Below are 27,378 nucleotides of genomic sequence, written 5' to 3' on the forward strand. Positions count from 1 at the left end.
TGTAGGATTTATTGATAGACATTGAGGTTTTTGAGCTTCAATAATATAAAAACTTTTGAATTTTTTTTTATACTTTATCATATATCAATCACATCTACTCAGTGTCTCATAATTAGAACATTATTTAAAAAAACTTTTCCAAAAGAAGGTTTAATATATTCCTGCTGTACCTTCCAATGCCTGTGGTATCCGATACCTTTTATATATCTTGCTGGGGACCAAATGTCCCCACATGGATCGAAATATCTGACTGTTTTGACCACTGTGAGGACACATTTTTGTCACGCTGACTGACTTTCTTTCACAATGCGTGAATTTATTTTCGTAACTAATTTTCTGGTCATCAGTGGTCATGTGGCTCCTGATGTTCCAACAGCATGTCGAGTCAGGGCCTGAAAGAAACTGTGAGCTTCAGCATGTTGCATTGACAGTAGAGCAGTGTTACTGCAAGCCTCTGCACATCCACGGTTCTAGAAAAATCCCCATAGAGGAACAAAAAAGGGGGTCATCACACATACCTTCCCCTCCCAATACCATGACCCCAGTCTAAACACTGACCACGTAGCCCCGGTCGGCTCGAGTGTATTTGTTTGGTGTTAGCAAATGTGCGTTTTTAAAGGATTTTGCCACCATCAACAAAAAAAAACGGGATAACTTTTTGGAATTCGGCCTATGAGGTCCTCTTTGGCTTTACGCTCTCTGTGAGCTTCCCATCTCCTCTTTTTTTTCTCTCCTCTGTAGTTCAGTTCTCCTTTATCCTGAAGATCTCAGGTAAGACTTTTTTTTCTTTTCTTTTTCAGATGATAAAAAATGTGTAATGTTGATCATTTCGGGTTTCTTGTTGCCTCATGAAATAGTTGTTCTTCCAAGCTAACCATTAAGTAATAATAATCCTTTATTATTTTCATCCTGTCACAGCCATTGTTTTTTTCCTGTGTCCATGCAAATAGTATTAGTGCACCGGATATTGAAGCCAGCCGAGATCATTTTCATATAATTAGCATCATAGAAAATTAGGTTTTCGATCAATTCAAAAGTGCCGAAAGATCGACTCAAAACTTGGAGATTGAAAAATGGAAAATGCTTTATACAATGGAGAAATGGAAAGCTTAGAGTTGAATTAGTTTAAGTTCAGCTCAGCAGCTTGGCCTGGATCTCACGTTTCAGATTTTAAGTCTTGATTTACTCTTGGCCTTGATTTAACCTTGATTGAATGTTTAAAGGTAAAGTTGAAAATACAGTCAGTGTGACTTCCTGTGGAATTTTAAATAACAGCTGAATTGATGGTGTATAGATAACCTTTATGATAGTAGTTGTTCAATTCCCTAAAGGTCAAAGATTGTACAGTTTTCTCCGCATTATTCTAAAGGAACTATTTATTAAAAAAAAAAGAATTATTGTGTTAAAAATTAAGTTATTTTAGCCACAGCCTGTCCATGATCTCTAATATAAACAGAACTAAATCTTTTTATTGTATAGGTCAATAATATTACATTTGTAATATTTTGATCCTATATTTAGTATAATATGTAAAATGGACCAAGTCCTTGAAAACCGCAAAATCTGGCTCCTGTATGGTCTTCATTTGCCGCTGCATAGCAGATGATATGTTACGCTGAATTAAACACTGCTTCCTTACTCCACATTCTGTAGTGTGTTGAGCGTCCATCAGGATGTACAGCTTCATGGGAGGAGGCCTTTTCTGTGCCATCGTGGCCAACATCCTCCTGGTGGTGTCAACAGCTACTGATTTCTGGATGCAATACCGCCTATCAGGCAGCTTTGCTCACCAGGGCCTGTGGCGCTACTGCATGTCGGGCAAATGCTACATGCAGACGGACAGCATTGGTAAGTCAACAGAGGTGGATTCTCAATGAGATTGATTTAAATGTAACTCTAAATGCTATCAACTATAAATTATTTGCAGCAGCTTTTTATTGGATTTGGAAATAACTTTGGATAAAAAAAACTATATTGAGCATTAGACTAATTTCATCTTTATTTTTCTTTTTTTGTTGTTGTTGGTCTTACAAAATTGTTGTCAGCGTACTGGAACGCCACTAGAGCCTTCATGATCCTGTCATCGATGTCATGCTTCGCTGGAATCATCGCTGGCATTTTGTCCTTCACGCACTTCTCTGGATTTGAGAGATTCAATCGTTCCTTTGCTGCAGGGATCATGTTTTTTATTTCGAGTGAGATTCTGTTTTATTATAATTGTTGTTGTCTTTGCATATCCCAGCAATGTAGAATGGCGGGTCAGCCATGTTACAGCTCCATTGGAGCACAGAGTGTTAGGGCCTCACTCAAGGGTCCAAGAGTGGCAGCTTGATACTGAGGCTTGATCCCCCCCTCCCCGACATTCCGATCAGAAAAAAATGGCTCCATCTCCAATTATTAAGGTTGTATTCAGGACTGAGTTATGTAACATATACACATCACTATTAAGACTTCAGCTGCAAGATCTAAGTTTATGAAGAAAAGAAGAGCAAGAAGAGGCAGTTCCATTCATCCCAAAGATGTTTAGTGGGATTGAGGTCAAGGTTCAGTGCACAAGTTCTTCCATTCCAACATTGTCTTCATGTCACACACCATGTCTTGTTCCCTTTGTACTTTAAATAGGGGCGTTGTTATGCTGGAACATGTTCAGGCCTTTTTGGTCACAGTTTGGGTGTCAGATGTTCAGGTGTCTATAAACCTTTGGCCATATACGTATATGTAGTGTATGTACTATTCTTACATGCTTGACTTATGCACACTGTATAGAGAATGGGAAACCAGACATGTTTCAGACCATGACATTTTTCATCATCACACAATATTGGAAATCTCAAAAATCATTATTTTCTTAAGGACAAGCATCTGTGTTCAAACCCTGTTTGTTGGAAAACTTGTTCATATCTACTAAAGAAAAATCTGGCAACCGCTGGAAAAATCACCCTGAATACTATCTTGGTGTAAATATTGATGGCACATTTGAAACTAAACTGCTTTAAATACAGCTCAAATGTTTTAAGGATGTTCATGAGTTTCTATTTCAGAAAGATATCCAAGTCAAACCCCATTAAAAAATTCAAACCATTCAAAAGTCCTTGAGGAACCGAAATTCCCAACGCTAGTGAACTCCAGTTACCAATGCACGCATGCCAAATCCAGATATTGGAGTGTTTGGTGATACAGGAAGCTTATTATTAGCTTTTACTTCTAAATCCTGGGCACTAAATTCCAACATCTCTTGCAGCTCTATTTGTTTTTCTGGCCATGGCAATCTACACCGGGGTGACGGTAAACTTCCTGGGAAGGCGCTTTGGTGACTGGCGTTTCTCTTGGTCCTACATACTCGGCTGGGTTGCTCTGCTTATGAACTTCTTTGCAGGTGGGAAAATATGTGCATAGTAAGTAAAAGGTCATGATTCATTGTAACAGTCATTGTGACTATGATTTTTTTGTTTGCAGGTATCTTATACATGTGTGCCTACAGGATGCACGAGTGCAGGCGAGTCGCTGGATCACGTTAGATGGATAAAGTAATTACTAAGAATAAATAAGAATAATCCAAACACGAGAAGGAATACATTGTAATATGTTGTTAGTTTGCTTAACCTAAGTCATAGTACATATTAAACTATAGGAAGGATGAGAATGAGAAGTTAGCAAACTTCTTCAAGGAAAGTCAAGTCATTTGTCTTATGAGTAAGTGACAGTAGCGGGTGAAGCATTTCAGATGCCCTGAAGTCGATGGCCGTCTCTGTTTCACTGATGATTTCGAAACTTCCTTTCAGCATCATTATCATTATTATGAGACCCAAGGCATATTGGCGAAGTAGACGGTTACAGGGTGTAGATAAAACTTGCAGATTTTCAAATAAATGATTAGACCATGTTTGTCTGTTTATTTAAGCTTAAATCAACACTGGGTGAATTATTATTATGATTTCTTCTTAAATAATGCATAGTAAACTTTTCATATTGCAGACATTATCAATTTGCATACCAGTGAAAGAAAATACATTGGCTGCTTACAGGAGCTTTTAGAGAACATATCAATACAAAGAAACATGGGTGAGAAAAGCTTTTTTTTTTTTTTTTGAAAATGTGGTCAGGAAACTGACTGTTACAAAGCTCTGATCCTGAAGACTTAAAAACATATATATAAAAAAACAAACAAATTAAACATCTTTCAACATCTGGATGACGACAGACTTCATCATTGAAAACAAAAGGTGCATGTTTTTAAAAAAAAAAAAATCTGATTATGTGGAGCTTCTACAGTATATGTACGTAAATAGTTAACTAAAGAAACTATAAAATACTCAAATTATCACAAGATTTCAAGGTCCCATATACATAGCACAAGGTTTCAAGAAATGTTGCATATACAAGAGAAAAAAGGTCTAAATGAATAATAATGTCAGAAAGTCAAATCATGAAACTCATGGCATATGAATTTACTCACAACAATTAATTCAAGCTCAATGTCCCAGGTGCACAATTACTGCCCAATTCTGTAGTATCTCTTTATTTTCTGTTGTGACTAGTGCGACATTCAAATTCTTTGTCAGAATTAGAATCTACCTCAACGCTTAAATTGGGAGTAGTGTTCAAGCCTAGACGGCGCCTAAATGAGAAAACTTTCCAAAGGGAAATTTTGGTGGTGTTGCGATACACATTTGAGGAGAAGTAGAAGATGATGGGGTCCAGGCAGGTGTTAAAGGTGCTTAGGAGCAGTGTGTAGTACCTCCACGATGGGCTGTTGTTGGTGTTGAAGCCCACCAGATGAGAGAAGTTGTAGGGCATAAAGCAAATCAAGAAGACACTCAAGGTGCCCAGAGCCATTCCAATGGCCCTCTGCTTTCTCTCCTTTGTTATGCGGGGCCTGTGGTAAAGGATCCAGATGCAGTTAAGATAGCAGAACACGCACACAATCAGAGGCACCAAACAAAGTACTACAAAAAATTCCAAGCGCACAGGAAGTACAATTCTTTTCTGTTCATCAGTGAAGTTCTCGTAGCAAGTGGTCTGGGGTTCAGTTCTGTTTTCCCCACCTATGTGGACAACGAAAAATACAAGTGTGCAGTGCGCTCCGCTGAACAGCCAGATAAAAATACTGCCGACGAATGCGTAGATAAGCTTGCGGAACTTCATGTAGGTGACTGGGAAGGCCACACCCAAGTAACGGTCAATGCTAACAGCCATTAGCAACAGAGAACTGGTGTAGATGGTGGTGAAAAAGACAAATGACATGATGGAACAAAGGGTCTGAGAAAGATGCCACTTCATGCCTGATGCAGCCTCATACATCTTCAGTGGAAGGAAAAACAAGAAGAGCAGATCCGAGAGAGTGAGGTTCAGCAAGAGGACATCCGTGGGTGTGGGTTTTTTGCAAAGCTTCCTGATGAAGGCATAAACAGCCAGGATATTGGCTGGTAGGCCGAATAAAAAGGTTATAATATAGGCTGAGAGAAGCACCCAGTGGTTTATCATTTTGGTTACTGCAGGACACTGGTGGAACAAGAATAAGAAACATCATGCAGTACATGGATTGCAGTTTTATCTACATCATATTGTATATCCATACATATACAACATAAACATATACATTATATCATACCTTCTTTGCAAGTCACTATGAATTGTCCCATGTATGCTTACCATTTGTATCTGAAGACTGTATTTGTATCTGTTTTTTTACTTGTTAAAGTCTAATTTAAACAGAAATGTAATATATAATATACACTATTTAGGCATAACTTTATGAAATTAGAACATTATGAGGTGAAAACACTATCTTTTTATCATGGCACCTGTTTGTGGGTGGGATTTATTAGGCAGCAAGTAATCATTTTGTCCTCAAATTTGATGTTTTAGAAGCAAAACAAATTGGCACGTGTAAGTATTTGAGTGAGTTTGACATGGGCCAAATCGTGACTAGACGGCTGGGTCAGAGCCTCTTCAAAACTGTGGTCAGTATCTATCAAACGTGGTCCAAGGAAGGAACAGTGGTGAGCCGGCGACAGGCTGATGGGCCGCCAAGGCTAATTGATGTAGGCGGGGAGCAAAGGCTGGCCCGTGTGGTCGGATTCAATGGACGATCTCCTGAAGCTCAAATTGCTAAAGAAGTTAATGCTGTTAATGCTTGATGAATAAGGACTATTACAGGAACAAAAGGGGGGACCAACACAATGCTAGGAAGGTGGTCGTAATGCTATGTCTGAGTGGTGCACTACCAGAGAAAGGTAGTCACTACCAATGCTTTTTAAATCCCCATGTTTTTCTAGTAGATATTGATATCAGTTAGCCTTCAAGGTGGTCTATAAGTGGTCATTGCTCTATGTCTTACATATTGGAGAAAAGTGGTCTTACCCACAGATAGTTACCCTGAGAGCAACTTGTTTACTGAAGTACAACAGTGCAGTTGAATTTCATAAACCTGAGAGAAAGAGATCACCTTGATCCAGACCTAATCTGAACCTAGGTAAGGCACAAGATGAGCTCTTTGCTAATGCCATTCCTGTACATTCAAAGCCCCGGAGGCTGGGCAAATAGAAAGAAAGATTTGCCAACCTGATTCATGTGACTGGTGCTTGTGGGTAAGGTCACATGGAATGAATTGCCAACTGTGACTATGTATTCCAGTAACACTCCCCACCATAAAAGTCCTTAGTACACAGGCCTATTATGCCTTTGAGCCGGAACTGATTTGCACCTCATTGCATTGCTCTTCCCAAATTAATCTTTGTTATTTGTTAAATGTGTGTGCTAACCATTTCAGCACACTACAGCATTACTGATGGAATCTTTTTGGTAGATCTTATCTTAAACTTGCTTGGATATGGCATTTCCACTATGATTTTAAAAAGCCTGGTGTAGAATCAATGCTGGATTCTATTAAGGGACCTTAATCTTACCAGCCAACAAATGATGCTGAACTGCCTTTTTGCGAGGCATCTATATATAAAAGAAGTGTGAGGGAACTACAGCAGGCTTAGCTTGCCAGAGTTTGTAGCCAGATGACTGAGTGACCTTGTGGATAAGCTTGGGATGTCTACCCAAGGTTTCATGACCGGATTTTACAAATCAGTCAGTTGACGATGTGGTATTCCTTGAACGCAGCCTGCAGAGCGTTACATGTTGTGGCTAATACATGCCCTGTGGTACAGTGATACAGGCTTATGCTAGTTGGCCATTTTAACCAAACGAGGTGGCCAACTAATTCAACTTGTTTAATCAGTTATTCTTGGTCTCCAATCAACTATCAAGTGTGGCTCATTTTTGAGGAACAACCTGTAGCCAAAATAGGATAAAACAACCTTTAACTTTAAACTATGTAGATCCAAGAAGCCTGCAGTACTGCTGTTGTACCTGGGTATTCCAATGCAGGTTCTCAGCCACCTTTCCAGTAAGTCCTAAACATTTTCCAGTTCTTTATGAAATGGCATGCATATCGAGGTAATTCTCACTATGCCTGGAGGTTAGAAGGGGTGCTAGGTAAATATGAAACTTGACAAGATAAGCAACTTGTCATTCAGATTGAGATGTTGTCAGGGAATGATTACTGAACGACAATATACTGCAAATTACTGCATTGTATGTTAGTTCAGACTTTGCTGGAAGGTATCCAAATAGATAGGTTATCACCACCCCACTTCCATGCTGGTTTCTCTGAATACAGTATGTGACTAATATTAACAGTTAATGAACAGATTTTTCATAGACAGAAAAAAGAGTACCACATACAAGCAATGACTGGGAGCAAATTTTTGAACCGATTGCTAATTTTGCACTCTAGACTTCATATAATACACAGTATAAAAGTGTATTAATATTTTCTTTTTCTGGATCTCCTGTTAAAGTTAAAAATGTTTATCTTAGAAAACCAATAGTAGTGTTTTGGTACAGATCTGGTCCACAAACCTGAAACTGTTTATCATCACAGAATCAGGTGTTCGTAGTCAAACTATGTCTCATTGCGACCTTCACCTGTTTTACGAGCAGCTCAAATATTAACTAATTAACTTCCTTGATGTTTCTATGGTTTGATATGGACAGCCACAATACAAATAAAGCGCTACGTTGGGGACATGCGAACATGTATTATGACTATGTTTATTTCCTGTATTAATAATGATCTTTTTTAGGTTCTCTGTGTCAACATGTCATAATAGTTATTTTGAAAAAATTATTTGTTTAAAACTTTACATAATAAACCTCAGACTTGCTTAAATATCATTGATGCTTTATCTCTAGACTTATAATTCTATAGATCCATAAACCTAAAATAAATTAAATCGATTCCCTCGAAAAAACATTAAAACGTTGAAATATTATGCTTATTTGTATATATATTTTGTCTATTTATTGTAGATTTTTATTCAAAAGTAGATGTGATGTGTAAATTAACTTGTTTTGTAGTTTTGGGGTGTGGAATATATATATATATATATATATATATATATATATATATATATATATATATATATATATATATATATATATATATATATATATATATTCAAATTTCAATAATCAGTCAAACATTGAGAAAATGTAATAAATAAATAAAAAATATTTAAAAAAATGTATTACAGGTGCCCTGACTATGTATCACTTCTCTTGGGGGGGCTCCCTGGACCCCATTATAAGAACAGGTGACCTGTGTCAATCTGTATTTTAGAAAAGAAGGAGTACAAGTACAAGTAAGTGACATGAAAGTAAGAAAGAATTCAGTTCAGTTTATCTCACTTTTGTATCTAGGTACAGTTTAATGCAATATCATGTGAGAAATATAAAAGAGAAAGAAAACTTACCCAATAACAGTGCTGTGCTCTGGTATTATGATAACCAAAAGAAAGTCTTCTTTCTTTTTGAATTTAAAAGCAATCCATATGTTACGAACTTATCATTTCAGCATACAGTATAAGTCCAACTGCACTTGGGTAATAGGCTCGAAAAATAGAACCTAGCAAGTTCAGAAAATATAGGAAGTCTGTGCAAATTTGATTGTGTTGCTGTCAGTTAGGAAATGCAACACCCACTTACTGATTGTTAATGTGTATCTGAGAGCTGTGAGTGCTCAGTTTGGTGGCCAAGCTTGAGTATTTGTTAATGGAAAAGTCTATCAAATGTGTTTTTTTAATTCTTTATCTCTTTTTCTTAGTTAAAGAGTGTTTCATTCAGTTTACTGGCAACTTTGCATTTTCTGCAGAAATCTAAGAGCTAGGTCCATATATATACAAACTCATTTTCGTTCAATCAGTTTTGAAAAAAAAAAAAACTAAAAAACGGTAGACTTTTTTCATTAATTTCAACTCTTAATTATGAATGCCTTTTGAAACATATTACCTCTATTTTTACAGGCTCAATTGCAAGTGAACTATTTACTAATTAACAGTTTAATGCTGAAATTCTACAATTCAATCGCAATGTCTTGGCTTTATTTTAGACCCAAAACTTATGGATCCAACTGCATCAATATAACAAAATATGAGTACAAAACATTTCGACAAGATACCACATAATGTTTATGAGTGTGGGAAGGTTTTTGTGGAGCGCCATGACAGAGGTGTTTGACCTAAGTGTAAGAACAGGAAGTGATGTTTTATGTTACTTTGGTTTAAAATTTTGTAAAAGTTTTGCATAATGTCTTATAGTCATTCTGAGCACCTCAACAGTGTGATTACACAATAACAAAGTTAGTTTTAAAAAAAAAAAGAGGGAGTAATTAATAAACCAATAAAAAGCTCATAGTGGGTCACAGTTTTTTGAACAGCCATTTTAACAAACCATTTCTGACAGGAAATGTCAGCATTTCAGTCACTTTCCCACACAAAAACAATTTTTTTATCTCTTCATCCTCTTCCACAGGACACTGATCACATGTAAAGATGTCACTTAGGCTCACAAGTGACAGTTACAGTCCTGGGTATGATGTTTAGATCATCTGATTGTGGGGGCTGTGTAAGTCATTTTTATCCTGGGGTTTATGAAGGTTGGGGGTTATAAAGGGCATGGTATTTGGTCCAACTTGTCTTGCAAAATACACTTCTATGTCTTGGCCCTAGCATAACCTTAGATAGCAAACAATGGATTTATTGACTCCAATAAAGGACATTTGCAGTGAGAAACAAGCATTGAGGGTTGAATGGCTGAAGACAGATGTTTTGGCTTCCTCCCAATGTAAAACTGTTCCATGAAATAGAAGGAGCTCATCAGGTCTGAATGGCCGGGTGAAGGGTGATTACCCAATCTGTCCACACTGAACTTGCTGCAAAGATTTTTTTGTTAGCAAATTTTCAAGGTCTTGCAAGATCCCCTACTTTGATACAAAGAGGTTTGCAGGAGATCAAACTCTACTACGTACTTTGCAATTCACCGGCATCATTATTTTGTATATGTTCTGTCCCGTTGCATTGTCTCGCTCGATTCTGTGCAGTGCAGACATTTTTTATTCCATTGTCAGCCGTCTTAGTCCTGGGTCTTAGAAGACTCTTCAGATTCCCCTGAAAGGCAGCTGAGGAGAAGTAAAAAGTGATGGGGTCGAAGACTGTGTTGACGGTGGTGAGTAGTAACGCATCGGATCTCCATTCCACATTGTCCTTGAAGATGTAGCCTAGAATGTGTGTGATGTTGTAGGGCAGGAAACAGACCACAAATACCAACAGGGTGCCCATGGCCATGCCAACGGCCCTGCGACGCTTTCCCTTGTTGAGGCTGGCTGTGCGCCTGAGAATGTGAATGAATCTTGTGTAGCAGAAGGTGCAAACAATGAGTGGGAGGAAGTAGAGGACGAGGCAAAGCTCCAGACGCATGGGCAACACTATGTCCAGCTGGGGCTGAGTAAAGTTGTTGTAGCAGTCATGGCCCTGGTTATCTCCTCCAGTCAGGTGATCCACGATGTATACAAAACAGAGATGGGTTGACGTTGTGAACCAGACAAAGATGCTACAGATGACTCCATATATAGGTTTTTGATGGATCTTGTACTTGACCGGAAATGCCACGCAAAGGTAGCGGTCAACACTAACAGCCATCAGGAGCAGTGAGCTGGTATAGATGGTGGAGAAGAAAATGAACGTAATGAGGGGACACATGTAACTAGGGAGGAGCCATCGCATTTCATAAGCTGCCTCGTACATCTTGAAAGGAAGAAAGAGCAGGAACAGAAGGTCGGATATGGTCAGATTGAGCAGAAGGAAGTCGGTGGGTGTGGGTTTATCACGGAGCTTCTTGATGAAGGCATACAACGCAAGTAGGTTTGCTGGCAGGCCGAACATGAATGTAAGGATGTAGACTGACAGGATCACCACCCATGACACCATGGCTTTGACAAACGTCTAAACAAAGGAGAATCAGTCTTGTTAATAATCTGGTAATATCTGTTTATAATCTTGTTACAAAATTTGTCTTATACTTACGTACATAAATACCTAAATAGATCATGTTTCTGGTGCATAGTTCAAAAATCATTTAGAGTTTTGTTATCAAAAAATCCCAGCCTTTAAACATCCCATTGAACACTATTTTATGAAAGAGAAAAGCTTATAGTACAATTGCCTGAAGGAAATCTTATAACACAAATTAAGTGACTGGGTAGAGAAGACATTGTAGATTCATGTGGGAAAGGTTTAACATGCACAAGCCTCAAGATACATGAGATTTTTGTGGAGGGATAAGCTTAAGAACCAAAAAATCTATTTGTCCTATAATTAATATAAACGATCTGCTACAATGGCTTCAGGCTGCATTTGCCACGAGCAGATATGTAATCAAATCTCTATCAGTAAACAGTTGATAACCTCAACAATGGTGAAACTGTTATGAAAGGACATTTGGAGTCTTTCAGATAAGGATGGGCTCCTTTTGATCCGGGTTCCATTCAGGGTATCTTCCTTATAGGAAATAATTGATCTATTTAAAATGTATATTTCTCCAAAGATACTTTTGGACAATATTTATTTTAAAAGCACTATACATATTAAAATGAATTAATTAATTATTTTGATGAGACCAAAATTAACCAATGAGACCAATACTGTCCACCACTCTAAGAACATCTAATGAAACATGGTAAAACATATATATATAAAATGATTTCTATATGTAAATAATTGTGTGAACTATATTGATCTTTCCTTTTTAAAAGGATCTCAATATTTGTTGTAGATTTCTGACTTAAAACACAGTTTGATGTTTAGTCCAGTTTCAAGTTGATCCACAAGTTAAAATGAGGGTGAAAACAAAGTTTAATATGTTTTACATGGGTGTAGAGACAAAAGAAAAAAATTATTTGTTGCTGCTGAGATGCAAATTACTGAGACTGACATTACATGCCCAAAGCAGAAAAACAAACCCACAGAACAACAACAACAACAACAACAACAAAACAACCCAAACTAGCAGTCATGCATTAGTCTAGCAGGGCTGAGTGTGAGATTTGGATGTTTAATGCTAGTAAATAATTATGTATATAATGAGAAACTATGGCAAATTAAAAGGTTATTTCAGAGTCTTAGTTCTTTATTTACCCGAGACACAGAAATTAAGCCGATATAAAATACCTGATATTAAGTATGGAAATTGAATCATAATTAACTGGAAGAATAATCATTAATTGAAGGTTTTAATAAAATAAGTTTTATTTAGTCTAATCTTATTGTTGATGTAAAATTAAAGAGCCAGAGAAGCCAAATCTATGTCACAGCTGTGTATGAAGGTTAGCATAGTTTATACAGTCATAACAATTCAGCATAAAATCCACAAAAATAGGAAGTATTTTGCTGAGCCACACAGTCTTTAATAATCCATCGTTTACATTGCAAGCCACTATTAAAGCAGCTATGTTGCATATATGGCTCTAATAAACTGGTTATAAAATTAATATCAAAATGTTCCTCCAATGACCAAAGTCCAATAAAAAAACACAAGGTTTTGTATTTGATATTTAATTAGGATTATATTTAATAAGGATTATACATTTTTGTAATATTACAAACAATATTGAAGCAATAAATATTTAATAGAAAATATGATATACTTACAATGAAGGCAGGAATATGGAATTATATAGATAAGATGTCTCCAGCTTTACATATAGCCATAAACAAGTCCAAAGTCCTTAAATAAATTATTTATATCTCATATACCCTGACATTACTTCATTAGAATTTCACTCTTATGCTAACATACTATTCCTCTTCATTCTTTAACATCCTGATTCGCATCTATGCTCCTCTGTTCTGACCAGTTTTCTTGGCAAGTCCTCGAAAGATATGATGCAGTATTTCCTTCAGTCTAAGTAATGAACATAAATAAATGAGGCTTGTAAACCTTGGGTGACTTTTTTACGACCAGGCAGGGCCATCTGTTTTTATTCCTGGAGCAGTAGCTCTTTATAATCCTCTCTGATCGTGCGATTTCTGTTTATATAAGGAGCTACATATTAGATTAAACATGGAAAGGGGTTGATCTAAACCGTTCCACCTAGGCGAGTTTACACCAACACACCGAACGCTCTTTACTCGAATCAAACAACAAAAAAGAGAACAAATTCAACAGGTGCTCTTGTGGGATCTTATAATGAAGTTTTAATTCAATCCAAAAGGAGACAAAAATGTGCAAAAGAGTACAAAAATAGATAAAAGAAAATACATACAGTACTTAAATGTATATACGTACCGTATTTTTCGGACTATAAGCCGCTACTTTTTCCCCACATATTCCTCAGTCTCACGCGCGCACACACGCAGTAATACCGGATGAATGCAGTGACGTGCTATTCCCAAAATGCCGCTCCGCTCTTAAAGGAGCCACAACATATTTCACCCGTTACACCGTGTAACAGACACTGTCTTTCGGTAAAGCCTATGTAAAGTTCATTAGTTTCAGTGTAGACACACATATTTGTAAAATTCGGTGCGCGTTATAGTCTGGAAATTACGGTAATTAATAAAATAAAGCCCCTTAATTGTGTAAATAATAATAGTAATAAATAAAGCTGGTGCTTGTCATATAGAAGTTTGCAGTTTAGACGTTGTAAATATAAATGTATTTGATGCTCAGTTCAGAAATTTGAACTCCATCGGCGAAGAAGCCGTTCTCAGGTGCGATGCGTCGCCATCTTGATTCCTCACGATTTAACTTTTATCATAATTCTCGTAGATGCAAAATTCCCTGTCCTATAACACAGAGAAATAAGTGATCCAAATTAAAGATTCACAATCCAGAATTGTAATTATTATTATCTCACCATTCCTCACTGCTTAAAATGTTCGAGCAATGAAATTAGCAATTTTTTTTGTGGCCAATCCATACAGGAGGGAGGAAAAAAGTCAATACAGCAGAAGATTAATCACGAATAATTACGTGCATTAATACACTTCGACTCTGGTTAGCTCAAATTTAATTACCTCTTTAAATGTCAAAATAAATGTTGCTTATACTGGCCAAAACTTGTATATAATACATAAAGGCGAACTGCTTGTTGGCAGAGGCAATCTCAAAAACTCAGGTGAGGGATGTGTAGCATTACATTTAATCTGTGAGATTGGTACTTCTTTTTATTCCAAATGAATGTGTTCATTTGTTCGTAATAAAGTGGTGTATATAATAATTGGTGTTCATTACTTGATATTGTGGCAGTGCAATATCGTAAAAAAGAATAAACGTCATTCATACAGAAACCAACAGTATGTATTTTACGCAATTGTCTAATATTTCTTTCTCCATCAGGATCGAGAGTGCAATAGTTAAGCGTAGTTTAATGCAACTTTATGAGAAGTGAGAAGCAGAGCTCGTTTTTTCATATTTTTTCACCTCATGTTGCCTGATGTCGGTGCAAGTTCATGAAGAGAAGTTCATGAAACGCATTGAACACTGAAACCCTGAATGCAGGGTATATGCCTATGCTTTGGCTGTTAAAGCAAAAGGTTCCAGATTTTCGCCGTTCCTGTAATTTCCTGTTTTGCCTAAACTGGGTTTGTTACCCTGAGAAAGTGAATTGAATCACATTACACATAATAAAATAACAATAATGGTATAAAGTGGGTTTTAATAATAGAAAATAGATTCAGAGATTTTATCCAAACCGACTAACTAAACTTACCCAGAAGTTATCAGAAATTAGCATCGGAATCAAAAATGTTATAGACCAAACGTATCAGCACTTCAGTGCAGTCAAAATTTTACTTAACACATCAGAGAGAAGAAAGAAAGGATGGTCATGGACTCACTGTTCCTATAACAGGAACGTGTTTTTGGCCATATAAATATTAAATATATAATAGTCAATGCCTGTGGTATAAGGAGCAGTAACATCCATCATTACTTAGTGTCCTGTGAAGGCACACAATGTTGTGTCGCCTTCCTTACTTTCTTACTTTGTCGAAAAATGTTTGTTGAGAAGGTGTGTTGTGGATGTGTTACCTGTTTTTCATTAGTCGGTGAAACCTGGTCTGTATTAGCATACAGGCTTTCATTAGCATACAGGTTTTCATCTAACTCTACATTGTACTCATGGCACACTGCATTCGGTGTCACATTCTGGATGGTGCTGATGTCTTCATTTGCTTTGGCACGGCGTCTAAATTCACAAAGTCACGTTAGAGACATATATACAATTTGAAATAGTATATAATAGTAATAATAATTAATTAAGGATTCATTTCTGGCCCACATTTAGACATATATACTGTATATATATATATATATTTATTTATTTATTTATTTATTTATGTATATGTCTGAATGAATATTTAATGAATTATTATTTAAATGAACACATTTTACATTTATTTTCTTGAATACAGATCTACAAAAAATAAGTTCTGAATATTCAAAAACATTATTATGTATACAATGTATGTAATTATATATGCTGTTGATATCATAATGACATAAATTTTAATATTTATCAAGAAATTCGTTTTGTTCAGGGCTATAGATTTCCAAAAGCACCTGAAAAGTGTGCAGAGCGATGATTAACGAAGATGTGATGGTCATAAAATACTGATATGAATATTTTGGATATTTTGAAATATCATGTTAATGTAAGAAATCATTTTATATAATTATTTATGCAACTTAAACTACTTCCCTTTGAAATGCTTACATCGTACAAAAACACATATTGTTGGTTTAAGTTGAGGATCAGCTATTAGTTTTTTTGTTTTTTTTATACTTTACCTCTTTTTACAAACCACGATCACTGTCACAAGAAGTATTAAGGCGAGGCATCCCCCCACTGCCCAAGCCACCATCAGAATGAAACCTTTTCCTTGAAACACAGGGGAAAAAAGTCAAAGATATCAAACTTACAAAGACAGATCTGCTTTCCTAAAATCTATTGTGCTCGCCAGTGCTCAAAATGAGAGGGGGGGCTTGGGGGGTCTGGAGGGACCCCCCATGACAAGTAAAAAATTGTCTTAGGTTTAGTCTTAAACCCATAAGACTTGACTCAATTTGAGCACTGAAGCTCGCTTTCAATCCCTGGCAGAGGTGTAAAAAAAAAACCCTGAAAATCATACTTGATCATACTTCTTTACAAGTTAAAAATAAACCACATCCAATATGACTTGAGTAAAAGTTCTGATTTGAACAGTACTTGAATATTTGACTCATATTGACCGTAGGCTCAAAGATGCACTCGTCCTCAACACAAAGACAAATGTTGCCAAAACAGTTGATTTGTGAGGTTTTATTTCCTCAAATACAAATCAAATTGTCCACCTCAACACCACATAACCCATCAACACAACAGCCTCTTCACCATGCCAGAATGAAACAAGGATCAAACAAGTCGGTCAAAAAAACAGACGATAAAAAAGTAGTAAAGCGATCTTTCACAATAAGATCTTCAATTAACTAATTAAATTACAGTATCATGTCACAAAGAACCATTAGTATTAAAGGGACAAATACAATTACAAATCTTTAAAATTTAAACAAATATTTAGAGTGTGACTGTGATTTGATGCCCCTTCTTTTAGTCCCAGAGTTTCTCAGAGTTTTGGGTATTTATTCAAGTTCTTTTTGGAATGAAAATTAGGCTATTGGTGCTTAAAAGTATTCGCAGATGTGAGTAGGGGAGTGTTGAGCCTTAATGATCTTCAACAGAGGTGCACAATATAATTGGTAACAGTCATTTAAAATAGAGTGGAGTAAAAACAACATTTACTAAACATTTCATAAATGTAGTTGAGTGGAGAGTCAAGTTACTTATATCTTTGATACTCAGTAAAACTATAAAGTGGCCAAATGATTACCTAAATACAGTAGTACATTTACTCAAATACACCAATTGATCCATGTAAACCTGAACTGTACCTTCATGTTGGACAGGTATCTCGTTAAAGATGGAGCCCACACTGTTTTTTGCAGTACAGTTGATGTTGCTGCCCTGAAGTCCAGTCAACTGTGACATTGTAAAACCTCCATTGCTCTGGGTCGTAATGTTGAAGGGTGGAGAATGTGCAATACTGCCATCTACAGCCCAGGAGATGACAGCACTTGGCCTGGACTCAGCTTGACACACACATTTTAGGATTCCATCCTGTTTGGAGCAAAACGAGCTCGGCAAGATGATCGGAGCATCTGTTATGCAGAGTAAATAAAAATGTAAGATATATGATTTAGCAAAGTAAAAGCTGGAACGTTACAGCAACGTGTTTCATGGAAAGCTCTTGTGTGACATATTAGTCCATAGCTAGAATAGTTAGCATGCCAAAAAAAAAGTCTCCTCTGTCAGAGGAGAAGGTCATATTAACTCCAATGACCACTCTGTACATCTGTGGTGAGCAAAAAAGCATCTCAGTACACGATGAATGTCCAATTAGGAGACGCATATGCTACAACAACACAATACCACATTAGATTTTACTGTAGATGGTTAAAAAAGGGATATCCTTTGTTCTGAGATCTGTTTTGCTTACTACAAATGTAAAGGGTAGGTCTTTGAGTTATAGTTTAAGTTATAGCTCAAATCAATCTGGTCACTTTACTCTTTCCCTAACCACTAACAAACAATTTAGATTTTGCACAGGGATATCGGTATAAAAATAAATAAAATAGACTTTATCAAAACAATATTAGGCCAAATAACTGTAGTACCCCATTAAGCTAAAACAAAAAGAAATTAAGCTTTAGGAAGGGCTGACAATAGGGATTTCATAAATCGCAATACTGTAAGTGTTTCTTTAGGTGGAAAATTACAAATTTCTCTGCGGAGTGAATAAAGTAAAGAAGGAAGAAGAAAAAAGGAACATTAATAAATAAAAAATAAATAAAAAATAATAATATTAATAAATAAATAAATAGATAGATAGATAGATAGATAGATAGATAGATAGATAGATAGATAGATAGATAGATAGATAGATAGATAGATAGATAGATAGATAGATAATATAATTCAGACTAATGAGAATTGAGAACAAGTATAAAAAGCAATATATTTTTTTGTTTTTGCAATGTTTTGATAAAAAGCACACTATGAAAGACTGCAAAAAAAAGGGACTATTAATAATTTAAACATTACTTTTATGCAGCATTCCTACTCTTGGTGACTGGAGACATGCAACACATCTATATGACTTACAGTGGACATCGAGTGATAGCTGCTGTGATGTGCGCCGTCCAACGGTGTTAATGGCGATGCAGGAAACGGACGTGTCTCTCCTGACATTTTGAAGAACTACGGTATCTGTTGTGTGGCGGATTGTGGTGTTGTTATGGGTGATGAGCCACTCATAGTGTGTGGGGGCAGGCTTGCCCTTGGAGGAACATCTAAGTTTGATCGTGTTACCCTCAACCACAGTGTTGCTGCCAGTGTAATCTACTCTTACATCCACTGGGGCATCTGATGAAATGTGTTAAATATGAAATATGTTTATTTCACACAGCAGCATTTTTATTTCCTATCACACAGTAGGGTTGTGTTTCACTGCGAAGCCTTCGTGACTAAAAAATAAATAAACTAAATTTAAAGGCCAAATAACTATAGTACCTTATTAATGTATAAAGAAATGAAAATGTGCTTTAGGAACGGCTGACATCAACAAATTTCCCTCTGGGGGGAATAAAGTAAAGAAGGAAGGGATTTAAAAATAAATAGAATTTAAATAAAAAAAATGTAAAATAAAAAAATATATAATAAAAATAATAATAATTATAATTAATTACCCTAGGAGCTATGTTGTCCGGGGCTATATGCCCCTGGTAGGGTCTCCCAAGGCAAACAGGTCCTGGGCGACGGGTCAGACTAAGAGCGGTTCAAAACCCCTTATGAGAGATACTACATCAGGGACCGTGACGTCGCCCGGTATGGCACAGCCGGGGCCCCACCCTGGAGCCAGGCCCGGGGTTGGGGCTCGTATGCGAGCGCCTGGTGGCCGGGCCTTCCCCCACAGGGTCCGGCCGGGCTCAGCCCGAAGGAGCGACGTGGGGCCGCCTTCCAGTGGGCTCACCACCTGCAGGAGGGACCGTAAGGGGCCGGTGCTAAGAGGATCGGGCAGCAGTCGAAGGTGGAGGCCTCGACAACCCGATCCCTGGACACGGAAGCTAGCTCTAGGGACGTGGAATGTCACCTCGCTGGCGGGGAAGGAGCCTGAGATTGTGCGTGAGGTTGAGAGGTTCCGACTAGAGATAGTCGGGATCACCTCTACGCACGGCCTGGGCTCTGGAACCACACTCCTCGAGAGAGGATGGACTCTTTACAACTCTGGAGCTGCCCATGGTGAAAGGCGTCGGGCTGGTGTGGGTTTGCTTATAGCCCCCCAGCTCAGCCGCCATGTGTTGGAGTTTACCCCGGTGAACGAGAGGGTCGTTTCCCTGCGCCTACGGGTCGGGGATAGGTCTCTCACTGTCGTGTGTGTGCCTACGGGCCAAACGGCAGTATAGAGTACCCGGCCTTCTTGGGGTCTCTGGGAGTGGTGCTGGACAGTGCTCCGACTGGGGACTCCGTCGTTCTACTAGGAGACTTCAATGCACACGTGGGCAGCGACAGTGACACCTGGAGGGGCGTGATTGGGAGGAACGGCCCCCCTGATCTGAACCCGAGCGGTGTTCAGTTATTGGACTTCTGTGCTAGTTACAGTTTGTCCATAACGAACACCATGTTCAAGCATAAGGGTGTCCATCAGTACACGTGGCACCAGGACACCCTAGGCCGCAGGTCGATGATCGACTTTGTGGTCGTTTCATCTGACCTGCGGCCGTATGTCTTGGACACTCGGGTAAAGAGAGGGGCGGAGCTGTCAACTGATCACCACCTGGTGGTGAGTTGGATCCGATGGCGGGGGAGGAAGCTGGACAGACTCGGCAGACCCAAGCGTACTGTGAGGGTCTGCTGGGAACGTTTGGCCGAGCCTCCTGTCAGAGAGATCTTCAACTCCCACCTCCGGCGGAGCTTTGACCAGATCCCGAGGGAGGCCGGAGATATTGAGTCCGAGTGGACCATGTTCTCCACCTCCATTGTCGAAGCGGCCGCTCGGAGCTGTGGCAGTAAGGTCTCCGGTGCCTGTCGAGGCGGCAATCCCCGAACCCGGTGGTGGAAACCGGAAGTAAGGGATGCCGTCAAGCTGAAGAAGGAGTCCTACCTGGCCTGGTTGGCTTGTGGGACTCCTGAGGCAGCTGACGGGTACCGGCAGGCCAAGCGAACTGCAGCCCGGGTGGTTATCGAGGCAAAAACTCGGGCCTGGGAGGAGCTCGGTGAGGCCATGGAGAAGGACTATCGGCTGGCCTCGAAGAGATTCTGGCAAACCGTCCGGCGCCTCAGGAGGGGAAAGCAGTGCCCCACCAATGCTGTTTACAGTAGAGGTGGGGAGCTGTTGACCTCAACTGGGGATGTCGTTGGACGGTGGAAGGAATACTTCGAGGATCTCCTCAATCCCGCCGTCACGTCTTCCATTGAGGAAGCAGAGGCTGAGGGCTCAGAGGCGGACTCGTCCATCACCCAAGCTGAAGTCACCGAGGTAGTAAAGAAACTCCTCGGTGGCAGGGCACCGGGGGTGGATGAGATCCGCCCTGAGTACCTCAAGTCTCTGGATGTTGTGGGGCTGTCTTGGCTGACACGCCTCTGCAGCATCGCGTGGCGGTCGGGGACAGTGCCTCTGGAATGGCAGACCGGGGTGGTGGTCCCTCTTTTTAAGAAGGGGGACCGGAGGGTGTGTTCCAACTATAGGGGGATCACACTTCTCAGCCTACCTGGGAAAGTCTATGCCAGGGTACTGGAGAGGAGAATACGGCCGATAGTAGAACCTCGGATTCAGGAGGAACAATGTGGTTTTCGTCCAGGCCGTGGAACACTGGACCAGCTCTATACCCTCTACAGGGTGCTGGAGGGTTCATGGGAGTTTGCCCAACCAGTCCACATGTGCTTTGTGGATTTGGAAAAGGCATTCGACTGTGTCCCTCGCGGCGGCCTGTGGAGGGTGCTCCGGGAGTATGGGGTCGGGGGCCCTTTACTAAGGGCTGTCCGGTCCCTGTATGACCGAAGCAGGAGCTTGGTTCGCATTGCCGGCAGTAAGTCAGACTTGTTCCCAGTGCATGTTGGACTCCGGCAGGGCTGCCCTTTGTCACCGGTTCTGTTCATAATTTTTATGGACAGAATTTCTAGGCGCAGCCAGGGGTCGGAGGGTGTCCGGTTTGGTGACGACACGATTTCGTCTTTGCTCTTTGCAGATGATGTTGTCGTGTTGGCTTCATCAGACCAGGACCTTCGGCATGCACTGGGACGGTTTGCAGCCGAGTGTGAAGCGGCTGGGATGAGAATCAGCACCTCCAAATCCGAGGCCATGGTCCTCAGTCGGAAAAGGGTGGCTTGCCCACTTCAGGTTGGTGGGGAGTTCCTGCCGCAAGTGGAGGAGTTTAAGTATCTTGGGGTTTTGTTCACGAGTGAGGGAAGGGTGGAACGGGAGATTGACAGACGGATCGGTGCAGCTTCTGCAGTAATGCGGTCGATGTACCGGTCTGTCGTGGTGAAGAAGGAGCTGAGCCGCAAGGCGAAACTTTCGATTTACCGGTCAATCTACGTTCCTACTCTCACCTATGGTCATGAGCTCTGGGTCATGACCGAAAGGACAAGATCCCGGATACAGGCGGCCGAAATGTGCTTCCTCCGCAGGGTGGCTGGGTGATCCCTTAGAGATAGGGTGAGAAGCTTAGTCACTCGGGAGGAGCTCGGAGTAGATCCGCTGCTCCTCCACATCGAGAGGGGTCAGCTGAGGTGGCTCGGGCATCTGTTCCGGATGCCTCCTGGACGCCTTCCTGGGAAGGTGTTCCGGGCGCGTCCCACTGGGAGGAGACCCCGGGGAAGACCTAGGACACGCTGGAGAGACTATGTCTCCCGGCTGGACTGGGAACGCCTTGGTGTCCCCCCGGAAGAGCTGGAAGAAGTGTCTAGGGAGAGGGAAGTCTGGGCATCTTTGCTTAGACTGCTGCCCCCGCGACCCGGCATCGGATAAGCGGGAGAAGATGGATGGATGGATGGATAATTATAATTATTATTATTCACTTCAGACTAAAAAGAATTGAGAACCAGTATAAAAAGAAATAAATATCTTGTTTTTACAATGTTGTTATGAAATGCACACTATGAAATACTGCAAAAAAAAAATGGGACTATTAATTAATCAAACACTATATCTATGCAGCATTGCTATTCTCTGTAGCAGGAGACATGCAACTTATATTGAAAAACATCTAAATGACTTACAGTGGACATCGAGCGTTTGCTGTATTGATGTGCCTTGTCCGATGGCGTTAGTGGCGATGCAGGTAACGAATGTGTCTCTCCTTACATTTTGAAGGGTCAGGGTTTGTACGGTGTATCGGTTGGTGATGCTGTTATGGGTGACAACCCACTCGTATTTTGTGGCTGCAGGTTGGCTTTTGCTGGCACATCTAAGGGTGATCTGTTTACCCTCAACCACAGTGCTGCTTCCTGGGTATTGGATTTTCACATCCATGGGGGCATCTGATGAAAATATGCACAAAGTGTATTTTATTGTCATATCCTGCAAATACACTTTTTTAAAAATAAAATTGCTCCTAGGGTTTGATTGGACAAGTACAAAAATAACAAGGAAAACAAAATGCTCTCTCTTATGCACTATGGAAAGCAAAGTGTATTGTTTAAAAACGTATATTTGTTCACTGAATTCCACGTGGCGTTAAATACTAAGGCGATACAACAAGGAAATTTACGGAAATGACAATAAATAATTGTTAAAGCATAAGATACTAAGTTGGAATAATGAGAACATGAGAAATATATATATTTATATATATATATATATATATATATATATATATATATATATATATATATATATATATATATATATATATATATATATAAATATTTGCACAATGTATAGAATGCAAAAACTGCTGATTTTGCAATATCGTCTTTTGACTTGATATCGAATGCGAAACGATTCTTAGAGACTTTACTTACATTTGACGTCGAGCGAAATCGAATAACTTAAAAAAGACTGTCCACTGAGAGCACTCCTGCAGCTGATACTTTTACCCTGATCTTGTTGAGTTACTCTGAACGTAGCGGTGGATGTAGTTTCCATTAATCCTGACCCTTTATCCACATGGGTTAATGTATTAGAAATGGAACTCAAACCCAGCCATTCAATCGATGGTGGAGATGGACGGCAGGAATGGCGGAATGTGCATGTTGCAGTGAAAGACCTTTCCGCTACCAGTTCATTTTGTATAGCCATTCTTGGTATTTCAGGTTCCTCTGTGAAAAAAAAATGTAAGTAAGAGTTCATACCAGAGAAATAAACACCTAACATAATGGTTGTGGGAACATGGAATGTCTGGTGGTAGGAGGCTGATTTTGTTGTTTCACATTGTCCAATTCTTTGGTTGTTGGTTAGTTGGCTTGTTGTGATTGACAGGGAAGAGAAAGAATACCATCCATCCCAATGCAGACAACAGGGCCACTGTTGCTCCCCTGGTTCTGTGGTGTGGCATTGCTGGGATTCAACCTCACAAGCTGTTTGATCATTTGTGTGAGTGATAACTTGAGCGGTTGTCTTTCAGATTTTTAACAAAACATAAAAAAGTCCAACCATATACACACTTCATAGACCAAATTGGGTTTTTTGGGGTTTTTTTTCATCCATTTCCATTATTATGCATTGTATAAAATGCATCATACAGACATACAGACACACACTGGCTGTACGTTTACATTTATGGCATTTGGCAGACGGCCTTACATCTTATTCATACAAGTGAGCAACTAAGATGTTAAGGGCCTTGCTCAGGGGCCCAAGAATGGTACCTTGGCTGGGATTTGAAATCATGATCCCAGTCAAATTATATTCCTATGGTATGAAGTACATTAAATTATATATAATTATGTACATTATCTCTATACTCACCAACAACTATTTTGATTGTTCGGTCATAAAACCCACTGTTATCCCCATCATTTTTCCAGATCCATGCGTACAAGTCCACCTCGCCATCATCTTTTTGGACGTTGTCAATCCTTAAAGTGCATTCTCCGGATCGGGAATTTCCTGGGACTGATGTCCTTTTTCTAAACCTCTCCAGTATCTTACTGCCGTCATTGGCGTACACAACCGGGTATCCTGTTCTTGTATAATAGTACCATTCAACTTTACTATAAGGGACAGTGCTGCACGACACCAACGCACAGCTTCCCTTGATGGCTTTGACCGGTCCTTCTGCATACGTCGCTGTCCAGCCGTGACACACTCCGCCTAATAGTGAAACTGAGAAGATATTCGAAAACAGGGAAGACCATTCATTACTTCTTGTTCATTAATTAGAAGACAATATAAATATAAAATACTTCAAATTTCCTCATATAAGGGAATGCTTTTTTTTTTTTTATGACATCACCAACCTATCAAGAAGATCGTATAACAAAAAAGTGTCATTTTACCATTGCACAAGGAGCAATTACAAGCATTTTCATCATTTTCACAAGCATTCGAATTGCACGTTACGAATGGTTCTACAAACAAACATCATATACGAAAACAAGGAAAAAGAGCTGCTGGCGTGTAAGAACATGCGTTAAACAAACTGCCTGCGTTTGCATGAGCACAACTTTTTTTTTTACATGTGTTCTTTAAATAATGCAAAACCTTTGCCTTTTTCATAGAACTTAAAACCAGATCATCAACGTTAACCAAAAGCCATGTGCAAATTAGAGAACCAATAACCAAATGTAACGTTAACAAAGTGTTGTCTTTGCAAAATGGCTTGAACTGAATTTATCTAAATATTGAAAATTCATCACCTGATTTCTACAGTAAAGAGCTTTGGTGTCATCTAATGAATATCTAGTGAAGAATTTAGGTGTCATAGCTGATGCACGCAGTGCATGTGGGGGTGTAAAAAAACTGTAACAACCAAACTGAAGTGTGAGTTGTTTGCTTGAGCATCTTTAGAAATCACTGTGTTGTTTTTTGTTTTTGTTTGTAGTTATTGTTGCGCATAACATTATCAGCGTTTACACAGACTGGTGCGAACAGACAGATAGATAAATAGACAGACAGACAGACAGACAGGCAGGCAGGCGGGCGGGCGGGCGGGCGGGCGGGCGGGCGGGCGGGCAGGCGGGCAGGCAGGCAGGCAGGCAGGCAGGCAGGCAGGCAGGCAGGCAGGCAGGCAGGCAGGCCTGTTTGTAATATATTGTAACAAACATACCCACTAGCAAAAAAATAAAAATGTTTTTAAAAAACTAATATTGACAGAACTAGTATTACATTGTAGAAAACTTTTTCAAAGCTAAAACTGGTACCAGCAACAATTCCATAATCAAACTTCACTCAAATCACATTTGTCCTCATTCTGAAATTGAATATAGCATTTATATGACAATCACAGCTGAACAACTAACTAACTAACAAACTAACTAACAAATGAATTGATTTCACACCAAAGTAACTCACAGTAAATACTTAATGCAACCTGTTTTTATTTTAAGAGAAACTCTACACATTGCAGGCTCCATCAGGGCAATCATTTCTTCAAATACAAAAGCAGAAATGAAACGTGTTGCTTGTTTCTCAATCACTCGGCACATCTATAATGTTGTGCGTAGGACAAACACGTATAAAGTCCCAGTCCTCAATGTACAGCGAGAGAAAACTCATATAATGTACATTTCTTCTACTAAAAGGGCTCTTTTTTTAATACTTGGTAAATTATTTTGCAGACTCCACAAATTTCTTTTCTCCATGTCCAGTCTTATGGATTACTGTGTGTAGCTTCATCAGATGCAATCATAAATTAGGCCATTACAGCATGTGGTGCCAAAATCTAATACATAATAAGTCTTTTGGTTATTACTACTAATAATAATTAGAATAATAATAACAATATTAATAACTAGATTGTGACATTCACTGGAGAAAATATGAACGGTGCAAAACTCGTCACTGGATGATAATAGATAACGCAAAATTCGATTAACGGACCCCTAATAAATCCAATCAATTAATAAACAAATAAATACACAATACAATAATTATTTTTTACCTATTTATTAAAGCCTCCTGTAAACATATTAAAAAATGTAATAAAATATAATTACATTTATTTTTAAAAAATTTCGAAAATATTCTACATGACGGATGAGTAACTGTGGTTTAGGTTTTTCATCATGCAATACTCAATTGTTCAATTATTTTACCTGGAATGAAGATCTTGAATGTCCAGAATCCATCCATTGCTGGAATCTGGTTTACTGGTTTAAAACAAGAAATACAAAAGAAATCATTTTACACGTTATTTTTCTTTTCACACCTCAACATGTACAAAAGCTAGTTTGTGCATCTCTCAATAACTTTCGACGTACTGTATAAAAAAACAAAAAGAAACATGCATTCTATTAATACTCATATACATGTATAATGTAATACGTGTAATAAGAATATAGAGTGTAAACTATTGCAATAAGGAATTCAGAGTGCATAATATTACCTGTATAATGCAGATTTGTACAGTAAATATTTTTTTCCCTATAACATACAGTAGCTCATTCCAGAATTCCTACCCTTTAAACACACAATACTCTTTTTGTCTTTACTTTGTCTTCCAAACCCATTAAATGGAAGAGGATGTCGATAGCAAAAATAAATGAAGTGAAACTGTAAATTTTTTACTCTCACCCAAACCTTATTTACCAAACTGAACAGAACGGTTAAGAAAGATCCATCACAGGCGAGTCCTTACCTTTATAAGGTAGACTAATGATTTTGCTGCTGTGTTCGCACGTTCGCTAGTAGTGATAAGAGTGAAGCTTGTGCTATTTATACGTCTTGGAGATGAGGAGAACAATAGCACAACCCACTTCTCCAAATAGTCTGCAGGGTTGCCATGTTGATT

The 27,378-nt window shown here is 39.0% G+C and overlaps 3 protein-coding genes across 8 annotated transcripts; 1 reads left to right on the plus strand and 2 right to left on the minus strand.

Moving 5' to 3' along the window:
- The first annotated feature begins 558 nt into the window (after nt 1–558).
- Nucleotides 559–3,884, plus strand: lim2.5 (lens intrinsic membrane protein 2.5). The gene is made up of 5 exons (XM_083529558.1): nt 559–771; nt 1,654–1,848; nt 2,046–2,195; nt 3,242–3,376; nt 3,457–3,884. The coding sequence occupies exons 2-5, from the start codon at nt 1,674–1,676 to the stop codon at nt 3,516–3,518; spliced, it is 522 nt and encodes a 173-aa protein (XP_083385684.1). The 5' UTR covers nt 559–771; nt 1,654–1,673; the 3' UTR covers nt 3,519–3,884.
- Nucleotides 3,871–13,667, minus strand: LOC310720119 (uncharacterized protein). The gene is made up of 4 exons (XM_083530464.1): nt 13,038–13,667; nt 10,354–11,333; nt 9,445–9,463; nt 3,871–5,502 (listed from the first exon to the last, which is right to left on the minus strand). Exons 2-4 carry the CDS (start codon nt 11,316–11,318, stop codon nt 4,519–4,521), a joined length of 1,968 nt encoding a protein of 655 aa, XP_083386590.1. The 5' UTR covers nt 11,319–11,333; nt 13,038–13,667; the 3' UTR covers nt 3,871–4,518.
- A 276-nt stretch (nt 13,668–13,943) lies between these two features.
- On the minus strand, nt 13,944–27,313 carry LOC310719615 (myelin-associated glycoprotein-like). Of its 6 annotated transcripts, none has more exons than XM_083529516.1 (11): nt 27,226–27,309; nt 26,974–27,047; nt 26,684–26,737; nt 24,396–24,752; nt 23,450–23,746; nt 22,706–22,966; nt 18,590–18,850; nt 17,320–17,586; nt 16,180–16,270; nt 15,421–15,577; nt 13,944–14,174 (listed from the first exon to the last, which is right to left on the minus strand). In XM_083529516.1, the coding sequence occupies exons 3-11, from the start codon at nt 26,718–26,720 to the stop codon at nt 14,133–14,135; spliced, it is 1,770 nt and encodes a 589-aa protein (XP_083385642.1). In that variant the 5' UTR covers nt 26,721–26,737; nt 26,974–27,047; nt 27,226–27,309; the 3' UTR covers nt 13,944–14,132. The 6 variants fall into 6 exon arrangements, with proteins under 6 accessions (XP_083385642.1, XP_083385644.1, XP_083385641.1 ...); XM_083529518.1 differs by having other exon boundaries at nt 26,684–26,729; nt 27,226–27,308; XM_083529515.1 differs by lacking the exon at nt 26,974–27,047 and having other exon boundaries at nt 27,226–27,313.
- Nucleotides 27,314–27,378: the final 65 nt, after the last annotated feature.

This window comes from Silurus aristotelis (genome assembly GCF_946808225.1).
Source record: "Silurus aristotelis genome assembly, chromosome: 25".
NCBI classification, from domain to species: Eukaryota; Metazoa; Chordata; class Actinopteri; order Siluriformes; family Siluridae; genus Silurus; species Silurus aristotelis.

Coding starts and splice junctions, on each gene's coding strand:
- lim2.5 (XM_083529558.1), top strand. CDS start 1,674: ATGTACAGCTTCATGGGAGGAGGCCTTTTCTGTGCCATCGTGGCCAAC. Junction 1,849..2,045: donor CATGCAGACGGACAGCATTG/GTAAGTCAACAG, acceptor AATTGTTGTCAG/CGTACTGGAACGCCACTAGA. Junction 3,377..3,456: donor GCTTATGAACTTCTTTGCAG/GTGGGAAAATAT, acceptor TTTTGTTTGCAG/GTATCTTATACATGTGTGCC.
- LOC310720119 (XM_083530464.1), bottom strand. CDS start 11,318: ATGGTGTCATGGGTGGTGATCCTGTCAGTCTACATCCTTACATTCATG.
- LOC310719615 (XM_083529515.1), bottom strand. CDS start 26,720: ATGGATGGATTCTGGACATTCAAGATCTTCATTCCAG. Junction 23,747..24,395: donor AACAATCAAAATAGTTGTTG/GTGAGTATAGAG, acceptor TTTTTTTCACAG/AGGAACCTGAAATACCAAGA. Junction 18,851..22,705: donor GCAAACGCTCGATGTCCACT/GTAAGTCATTTA, acceptor ACATTTCATCAG/ATGCCCCAGTGGATGTAAGA.